The 10,000-nt window shown below is 46.2% G+C and overlaps 2 protein-coding genes across 3 annotated transcripts in view; one reads left to right on the top strand and one right to left on the bottom strand.

The window, feature by feature from the left end:
* Positions 1-5,382, bottom strand: part of eci2 (enoyl-CoA delta isomerase 2) — an 11,170-nt gene extending 5,788 nt beyond the window's left edge. The window contains exons 1-6 of one of the 2 annotated variants that reach the window (XM_044176229.1): positions 5,244-5,382; positions 3,805-3,854; positions 2,752-2,855; positions 2,160-2,258; positions 772-963; positions 416-485 (exon numbers count right to left, since the gene is read on the bottom strand). In XM_044176229.1, coding sequence (XP_044032164.1) covers positions 416-485; positions 772-963; positions 2,160-2,258; positions 2,752-2,855; positions 3,805-3,854; positions 5,244-5,299 — 571 coding nt within the window. In that variant the 5' untranslated portion in view covers positions 5,300-5,382. Of the gene's footprint in view, positions 1-415; positions 486-771; positions 964-2,159; positions 2,259-2,751; positions 2,856-3,804; positions 3,855-4,522; positions 4,679-5,243 lie in introns of those variants that run through there. The other variant, XM_044176230.1, reaches the window with a different exon arrangement.
* Positions 5,383-5,582: 200 nt separating this feature from the next.
* LOC122866506 (GTP-binding protein Rheb-like) lies at positions 5,583-9,587 on the top strand (the record flags this gene model as incomplete). Its single annotated transcript, XM_044176272.1, has 5 exons — positions 5,583-5,701; positions 7,220-7,291; positions 8,473-8,540; positions 8,779-8,861; positions 9,254-9,587. Coding segments are annotated over exons 1-5 (609 nt in total), but the record flags the coding sequence as incomplete, so codon positions are not given.
* Positions 9,588-10,000: the final 413 nt, after the last annotated feature.

The following is a 10,000-nucleotide window of genomic DNA, read 5'->3' as shown; positions in this document are numbered from 1 at the left end:
ACAGTGTGTGTTACAGTGCGTGTGTGTGTGTGTGTGTTACAGTGTGTGTGTTACAGTGTGTGTTACAGTGTGTGTGTGTGTGTGTGTGTGTGTGTTACAGTGTGTGTGTGTGTGTGTGTGTGTTACAGTGTGTGTGTGTGTGTGTGTGTGTGTTACAGTGTGTGTTACAGTGCGTGTGTGTGTGTGTGTGTGTTAGTGTGTGTTACAGTGCGTGTGTGTGTGTGTGTGTGTGTGTGTGTGTGTGTGTGTGTGTGTGTGTGTGTGTGTGTGTGTGTTACAGTGTGTGTTACAGTGCGTGTGTGTGTGTTACAGTGTGTGTTACAGTGTGTGTGTGTGTGTGTGTGTGTGTGTGTGTGTTACAGTGTGTGTTACAGTGTGTGTGTGTGTGTGTGTGTGTGTGTGTGTGTGTGTGTACCAGTAACAACAGTGATGACCGAGGCGTCTTTAGCTGCCAGCTCCAGAGCCGCGATGATCTCGTTGTACATCTGAGAGAAAACAGGAAGGAAGTTTTAATCGGACGCATTCACGACGTTTCAGAGTTCGTTCCGACGTCGTTAAACGGTTTAAATCCAAAAACTGGGAAACCATTTTGAACAGTTTGAAGAGTGCTACTGCTTTCATTTTGTTCATTTTATAGTTTTCAATGTTTCTTGAACTCATTAATTTCATTTTTAAAGAATGAAAGTGTTCTGATTTCCTGTTTCCTCGTAATTTAGTAACTACACACACGCACACACACGCACACACACACGCACACGCACACGCACACACCTCAGTAGTGATGGCGTTTTTTTTGGCCGGGCGGTTCAGTTTGATGGTGGTGATGTCATCCTCCGTGGTGACCAGCAGCGTCTCGTACGTCGTCCCGCTCCCAGCGGGCTCTGCTGCCACCTGGGCGGAGCTTCCACCTTCCGCCGCCACCAGGGAGCCAATCAGGTCGCAGTACTGCTGCCTGGCTTCCTCCTGAGCGACACAAAGACACGAAGATGCGTAAAGAACATTTCACTCGACGTCACACAGCTTCTTCTCCTCCTCTGGACTATTTTACAGACTCTGATTAATAACAAATGAATTCATCATGATGTATTATTGATCACATATTGATCCCATACGAACATTAAAGTGATGAACACATTAACGCATCAATAAATATTATTCTGTACTCTTACTTTTGGTCCTTTATGTATATTTTCATGCGAATACTTCAGTCAGACCTTGGACGCAGGACTTTAGGTGTTAGTACTTTTACCAGTAAAACACAACTACTACACAACAATATTAACACCAGACGCAGAGCCGAACACGCCCACATCTGGTCACACGGACCCGTCTTTATCGAAGAGCAACTCGCTACATAACGGCGTCACAGCACACGCCTCCGGCTGCGGCGGGGCAAGCCTTTTAGCGTGCAGCAGCAGCAGGAAACAACACGGCTGCCTGTCAACACAGAGCCGAGGCTGGCGCGTGGAAGACGGCCTCGTGTTGCACTTCTGCCGCGATCTGGGACGTGAAGACCTCCGGTCTGCGTTCAGTGCTGAGTTTCTCTCCTGATTGGCTCCTGACAGTGTTGATCACCAGCGTTGCACAAATATCTGTGAATATTTCTGTTTTTACTAACTAATGTCTCACTAAACTGTCTTTTATTTACCTGTGCGTAACTGGAGTTATTCCCAATATCGTCCCAATAAAGCACCTTGCCGGATCAATACACACTATCGGCTCCCCGTGTGCAGAATCTCGCGTATTTATCACGTGGTCCGAGTTCTGGTTTTAGTTTTTATTCTTGTAGTTTTGTGTTTACCTCTTCGTGTTTCCTTGTGTTGTTTTTGAGATTCAGTGTTGGATCTATTGATCCATCTCCATCAGCAGCTTCACGACGAGCAGCTTAGCTAGCCTCGCTAACATTCAGCTGCCCCGGGGCCGCGGACTCCCAGGGGCCCTAAAAGCCTCACGCCCACTGTGTGCCAGCTGAAAACGCATTAGAGAACATACTAACGTCAGAAGACGGATCCCGGTTTCCACGGTGATGACGTCAACACGAAGCGGACCCTCGCGGAGAGCTAACAGATGTTTTAAATCATCGGCACAGATTGTGATCTTTACTTCTATTCACCAGTTCAACGTGGCAGCAGGGTAACAGAGTGAGATCCTGGAGGTACCTGCGATATGGAGCCCAGAGACTTCCACGTGTCCCATTTCACCTTGTTGACGAAGTCCAGCATGCCTGGTTTGGGAGTGTTGCAGGGCCCCTGAGTGGCCTGCAGGAGGAGGAGGTTTAAAAGTGTAAAACATATAAAAACGTTCTGTTAAAGATGCTGAGACGCTGACAGAGCGTCAGCCAGGCGACCAGATTACTGAGAGACAACCTGAACGTTAGATAAACAAATATGATGCGTTAATCCGCTGACGTTAAAATGTCTCTCTAGCTCGTTTTCCAGCACTGCGTCAAAACTGCTTCTAAAACCTTTCAGAAGCACTTTTGTTGCTAACAACACGTGCTAACAGAAAAGTCGAAATCACCTGGAGAACATTTTCAGCGGTTTATATCAGAAGACGGCAAACATTAACCAAAATGTTACTGTTTCATGTTTTACAAGCATCAACACAAGCTGGACCATCTGGACCATCAGGACCATCTGGACCATCGGGACCATCTGGACCATCAGGACCATCAGGACCAGCTGGACCATCTGGACCATCAGGACCAGCTGGACCATCTGGACCATCAGGACCATCAGGACCATCGCCCACCTGTTTGAAGAGAGCGTAGATTTTCAGTTTGACCTCGTTGCCCGGGTCGGTCTTCAGCGTCGACAGTTTGCTCTTGGCCCGCTCAAACTGCTCCACCGTCGCACCTGCACACACACACACACACACACCGAGCGCCATTAACCCGTTAATCTCCGCCTGCACGGCCCTTTAACGTGACGGCTGCTGAGTCGGCGGTCTGCAGACGGACAGTTTACCAACAGCAAGATTTAAAAATGAGACCGTATGTAAAGGATATTAGGGCTGCAACGGTTAATCTGCAGATCCTTTTCTTTGATTAATCGATGACTTCTTCAGTCTGTGAAATTAAGTGCTAATTAAGCAGAACCAGGACAGCCCCTCAGGTCCCCCTCAGGGGCCCCTCAGGTCCTGGCACTTTGAGCCTTGGAGACCTTTAGAGAGGCAGCTTTCAGTCTTTATGCCCCAGGAAGTGTTGAAAAGCTTTATTCCCATTCTTTATTTCATCACTTGCTCGTATTCATGCTTTAAAAATGTTTTACTCACTCTATTCTATTTGTTATTGTCTATTATATATTTTATTTACCTATTTTTATCTGTTGTTGGTTTTATTTTTACATTTTCCTTTCTCGTGTGCGTTAGTCTCAAACGGTTTTACTGTTTCTCTTATCAGCTGTGAAGCACTTTGAACTAACCTGTAAGAAAGGTTTTACACAAATAAAGTTGGACTGATTGATATGAAATGTCAAAAAATGTCCACAACAATGTCCACGGTGTTATCTTCCACTGTCATGTGTTGTCAAAAAATCCAAAGATATTCACGTCACGATGACATAAAACACAGAAAAGCGACACATGCTCTGAAGCCGCAGCCGGAAACCTTCAGTTTTATTTAAAAAGCACCAAATCATATTATCATCTCAGGGCAGCAGGTCTATAATCTTTCCAGAGATATGCACCGAGCGAGCCGTGGCGTCAAACTCACACCCGTCCTGCCCCTCGGGGAAACTATCATGAGAACATGAAGGTTGTGCGGATCTCTCTGCAGCCGGGCGGGACGTCGCAGCAGATACTCACCCATCATCGGAGAGGTGTGGAGCTTCAGGCTGGGAGCGGCGGAGACCAAGCTGGTGACAGAGAGGAAGACACTCCACTTAAAGAAAATGTGTGTTACATTAAATAAACCCTAACTTTGGATTCCTCACTGCGTGGGATCGTCTTCATGTCGGATGACGTACAATGGAATAGCGTCCCTGAATCTTAATATTGACACTGATGAAAACACATGTTTAATGCGGATCTGTCTCATTATGGCCGATGAGGTCAGCATCAGAGCTGACACAGATCCGGCTCTTCGGGTTGCAGATTTCTCGTAGACCCGGTCCGTTTGGCTCCACCGCTCGGTCGACAGAAAGGTAATCGCCAAACGTTTTGACAGTCGACTAATTGTTGGTTCGAGCTTCTGACGCACGAGGAGCTGCTGCTCGTCTTCCTCATATACGGAAGTAACTCAAACAGATTTGGGTTTTGGACTGTCGGTCAAACAGGTCTGCCATGTGCATGAATGTAAGTGTACGTGTTTTTATTTTAAATTCATAGATTAAACAATCATTAAAGAAAATAAATCAGTAGATGAAACGATAATGGTGATGCGTTGCCTTGTCAATACACAAAGTTACTTTAGCGGACTTCTGTCTGGCGGAGCGACTAAACATTACTTTTATTATTGATTACTTATATTCTCGATTAACTGGCTTGGTCTATAAAACATCAGAAAATAATACAACAAACGTACATCATTATTCCCAGAGTCCAAGGTGACGTCTCAACGTGTCTGTGGTCTGGTTGGACCAACAGTCCACATTCAGTTTGTTAGAATATAAGACACGTCTGAGAGGCTGGAGCCATTAAAGGTTTGGCCTTTTGGCCTGAAAACTGGCTTAAACGATGAATCGATGATCATATTGCAGACCTCTGTGTCGCAGCCCACCTCTCCTCTCCGTTCAGCTTTCACAGGATGAATCAAAGGACAGAAACAAAATGGAAACTCAGTGTGAATGTCAGGGTATGTCAGTCCCTGCAGCCTGGAGCAGAGGTCACAGCCAACACGGCTAACAGCTGCTTCTGCTTGGCTAGCATGGCCTCTCCTGCTATAAACAGCAGTAGAAATAATGCTCCGTTACTTAAACTGTGCGAGGGCTTTACTCTTTGTGAAGGTTAACACTTGTAGCCACGGTGACTGATGCTAGCTCGTTAGCTTATCTTACTTTCATGCAGCTGTCAAGTGTTTGCAAAAGCTGCTAACTAGCAAACAGCAGAAGCACCGTTAGTTAAAGAGATCAGTCTACTGACAGCTACCAGCTAACCAGTAGCTAACTAGTAGCTAACCAGTAGCTAACTAGTAGCTATACCGTAGACGGAGGAGTTTTCTCGGTAAAGTTAGTCAGTGCGCCGAGTGTCAAACACTTCGACAACAGCATTAACGCTAGCTGACATTAACAGTTTCCGATTCTCACCTTCTTAATTTGACAAAACGCCAGGGAGCGGACAGCTTCAGGGCGACGCCGGCCATTTAAACCCGGAGTCGGGGGTCCAAAGTGCAGGAGGACGGAGTGAGGTAGTGAAGAGTTAACTAGCTTAGCTTTTAGCCGCAGCAGCGCTAGCCAGCAGCTGGTCTGTTTACACCGCTGCTCCCGCCCACTCTGTCGTCTTCTGCTGCGATTGGTCGAATGAACGAAGGCGTCGAGAACGGTGCGCGCGTTGTAAACCAATCGGAACGCACGCTTGTGAGGAAGACCCGCCTCTGTGCGTGTGCGTGGCCAATCGGCGTTGAGAGCTCATTGATAATGCGGCGGCTCCGGTAGCGCCGCAGCGGGGGGCTCTGATGCTCGGTCCGCTTGTCTGGATGCTCGAAAGAAGACCATGCCGCAGCCAAAATCCCGGAAAATCGCCGTGTTGGGTTACAGATCGGTGGGTAAGTCCTCGTCATGTTAATAACCGCATCAGGCCGGGTGCTACTGTGGCGCATGTCAGTCTGAAGCCACGCCTCTACTAGACAGCATTTGGACTGTGCATCCGCTCAGCAGTCCACATGGACCTGGACACAGCGTGGACCGGATATTGTTTTCATGTAAAATGACGTTCCTGCTGTAAAAAAAAACAAGCTGTTATCTGAAAAGATGTGTCATGTCAAACTTACAGCCAGTCCTTCCGTCCCTGCAGCCATAACTAGGCACGCTGGGATTGGTTGGCTGGCAGCCAATCAGATTGTACAGGTGTGGTCCTGATGCTGCAGCTGAGAGCATCATTGCAGACAATCCAGGAAGGCCCTCTGTGTTTAACCGGGAACGCGCCTACTACACCATCCCGACAGAATCTCCAAATAACCAAATATCAGCACAGAGGGGGCGTTTGGGAGGAAATATTAAGATATACATCCGGAGTAATGTGAGCAGACAGAGCAGGGCGCTATCAAGGTGTTATGGTGTACCAGGGTGTGTAGAAATCACGAAGGTTCACACTGCACAGGTGTGTGCGCGGCTTCAATTGATGCACATATTTTACAAAATTAAACAGAAAAATACAACCGTTCAGGAGGTGTCCTGAATTAAAGTTTAACTCATCGTAAAACACACTTCACTCAAACTCGACAGAAACGAAACAAAACTCACCAAAACCGCCTCTGTTGGTCTTTCCACTGTTCCAACTCTCGCCAGCTCCGGTTTGGTCCAAATAAAGTTACAGCTGCCTCGCTGGGTCGGCGCGCTGACACAAAGCTGATTTAATAAAAAGGACGAACTCATTTAATCCGATGAATCACTTCATTCAAACTGAGGATTTTGTTTTTAGGGTGATGACCTCATGAAATATTAGTAGTATTATTAGTTGTTGGCCAGATGATGTCATACATGCCACGATGACGTCTGTCACCAGCAGCTCAGCGTTTCTGTTTTTTTGTTTTGTTTTGTTGTTACCACGGTGAAATGTCAGCAAGGTATGAAAAAATAGATACCGCCCTCGCCTCAGTTAGACCGCGTTATCAATAAATCGGCTTTAGCTGACAGATGAATCCAGATAAATGCAATACTGCTGCTGTTTTAAGGTGACGGTGAACTCGTCAGGTGGCAGGACAGTGTCACCGCCACAGTGTTTGAAGGATTATCTTATGACTGATGGCTTACAGTATTTATATGGAAACTCTTGCTGTGACTTCGCCGAGAGAGACGTGACAGACTACACGTTGGACCCCGACCAATCAGAGCTCACCGTCTGTCGCACCTGACAGCACCGAGGACAGCATTCCTTTCTTTTTCTCACGTCTACAGTCGAGCAGCGCTCTGTGCTCCTACTGGTCCCTGAACATGTTGTAGGAGTTGTTAAAGTCACGGCTGTCGGGTCGGGGCGGTGTGTTGTCCGACCCCCTTGGATTAGTTAGCAATGCTGCGCTAACTAACCACATGCTGTGTGTGTGTGTGTGTGTGTGTGTTTCCAGGGAAGTCTTCGCTCACCATCCAGTTCGTGGAGGGACAGTTTGTCGACTCCTACGATCCCACCATAGAGAACAGTAAGCCTGTGTGTGTGTGTGTGTGTGTGTGTGTGTGTGTGTGTGTGTGTGTGTGTGTGTGGCCTTTTACTGAAGTGAGATGTAGATGCGGTTTAGTTTTGAAAGTTTATAGAGAGCCGAAGTCATGACATCACTTCCTGTCTAGCTTCTGTAACTCGATACACGTGAACTAACACTGAACTGACACTCGACTGTCCCGCTGTTATTAGAGACACTTGAACTAACCGCAGACACTCGACTGTCCCGCTGTTATTAGAGACACTTGAACTAACCGCAGACACTCTACTGTCCTGCTGTTATTAGAGACACTTGAACTAACCGCAGACACTCGACTGTCCTGCTGTTATTAAAGACACTTGAACTAACCGCAGATACTCGACTGTCCCGCTGTTATTACAGACACTTGAACTAACCGCAGACACTCGACCATCCCGCTGTTATTAGAGACACTTGAACTAACCGCAGACACTCTACTGTCCCGCTGTTATTACAGACACTTGAACTAACTGCAGACACTCTACTGTCCCGCTGTTATTAAAGACACTTGAACTAACCGCAGACACTCACCTGTCCCGCTGTTATTACAGACACTTGAACTAACCGCAGACTGTCCCGCTGTTATTAGAGACACTTGAACTAACCGCAGACACTCACCTGTCCCGCTGTTATTACAGACACTTGAACTAACCGCAGACTGTCCCGCTGTTATTAGAGACACTTGAACTAACCGCAGACTGTCCCGCTGTTATTAGAGACACTTGAACTAACCACAGACACTCAAATGTCCCGCTGTTATTACAGACACTTGAACTAACCGCAGACTGTCCCGCTGTTATTAGAGACACTTGAACTAACCACAGACACTCAAATGTCCCGCTGTTATTACAGACACTTGAACTAACTGCAGACACTCAAATGTCCCGCTGTTATTAGAGACACTTGAACTAACCGCAGACTGTCCCGCTGTTATTAGAGACACTTGAACTAACCGCAGACACTCCACTGTCCTGCTGTTGACGTTTGACCGGTGAACATCTAGGGCTTATGGGAAATGTAGTTTGTTAAAGGTCCCTAAAACCATGAATAAAGGAACTAGCATCCTTTGGGAGCGAGGACCCGGACCTGGAGGTCCAGGCTTCGCTCCGGCTCTCTGTAGCGCTCTGAAACTCTGTGTCTGTCAGCGTTTACCAAGATGATGACAGTGAACGGTCAGGAGTACAACCTGCAGCTGGTCGACACCGCCGGTCAGGTGAGGTTATCTTCAGGTAACTTTTGACAAATGATTTTTATGTAAAGAGCAGAACTGCAACGAACAACACCTTTAAAACCATTTGAATTCGAATTTTTATTATTTATTAATATTATCCAATGTCTATCTATCTATCTATCTATCTATCTATCTATCTATCTATCTATCTATCTATCTATCTATCTGTCTATCTATCTGTCTATCTATCGCTCGTGAACTCTAAGTGTGTGTGTTGCAGGATGAATACTCCATCTTCCCTCAGAGCTACACCATCGATGTCGACGGTTACATCCTCATCTACTCCGTAACGTCCTACAAAAGGTCGGCAGACGCTTTTATCTTTATTCTTTTTACCTTCTGTCTTTTTTTTTCTTGCTTTATTTATTTATTCTTTAACTTTAAATTCCTTTAAACTCTTTCATCTTTTTCTGTTTCCTTCATCTGTTCCCTCGCAATATGTTTTGCGTTCCCTGCAAACATTTTGCGAGGAAACGCAAAACTAGTCCTCAAAAAAATCCTCGCCGTGACCTTCACGGGCTCCGTTTCTCTTTCCGTCTCCGTTATTTGTTTGTTCTCTTTTTCTTTCTGTTTTTCGATCTTTTCTGACTTTCTTTTCTCTTCCATTCGATCAGTTTATTGATCTATTTATGTCTGTCCCTCTGACCATATATGGTAACAGTCAGTCGGTGTGTTTACATTGTGTCTCTGTGTAGTTTTGAAGTGGTCAGAGTTATCCACGAGAAGCTGCTGGACATGGTGGGAAACGTCCAGTACGTACACACATCACATACATGCACACACACACACACACACACACACATCACGTACATGCACACACACACACACACATCACGTACATCACATACAGACGGTGTAGTCCCTCATTCGTCCAGGAGTGTTTCAGTCGTAGTTAAAAGAGCGAAGAAACGGGACAAAAGGGAAACAGAACCAAGAAGGAACGGTGTCTCCATCCCTTATGTATCTGGACTGTCTGAAAAACTACAAAGGATCTTTAGACAGCACGATGTTCCTGTTTTCTTTAAACCAGGCAACACTTTAAGACAGAAACTCGTTCACCCTAAGGACAAGATGCCCACACAGAAACAGAGCAATGTAGTTTACTCCATTCAGTGCAGTGAGGAAAACTGCAAAGAACGGTACACAGGCGAGACTAAACAGCCACTTCACAAAAGACTTTATCAGCACAGACGACACGCTAACTCAGGATTACAGAGCGCCGTGCATTCGCATCTAAAAGCTACAAACCACACATTTGAAGACAGCGAGGTGGAGAGTCTAAGTAGACAGAAGAGTTGGTTTGAAAGACGAGTCAAAGAAGCCATTTTTGTGAAAAAAGAAAACCCCTCTTTGAACAGAAATGGTGGTCTGAGATTCAACCTGCCCAAAAGTTTACCACAGTGTATTAACACCGTGGTCAAGCCGATCACATGCTAATCAGG

This window comes from Siniperca chuatsi, linkage group LG19 (assembly GCF_020085105.1).
Source record: "Siniperca chuatsi isolate FFG_IHB_CAS linkage group LG19, ASM2008510v1, whole genome shotgun sequence".
Classification (NCBI taxonomy): domain Eukaryota; kingdom Metazoa; phylum Chordata; class Actinopteri; order Centrarchiformes; family Sinipercidae; genus Siniperca; species Siniperca chuatsi.
Note: the sequence above shows the minus strand (reverse complement) of the source record. Positions and strands in the feature narration are given on the sequence as shown.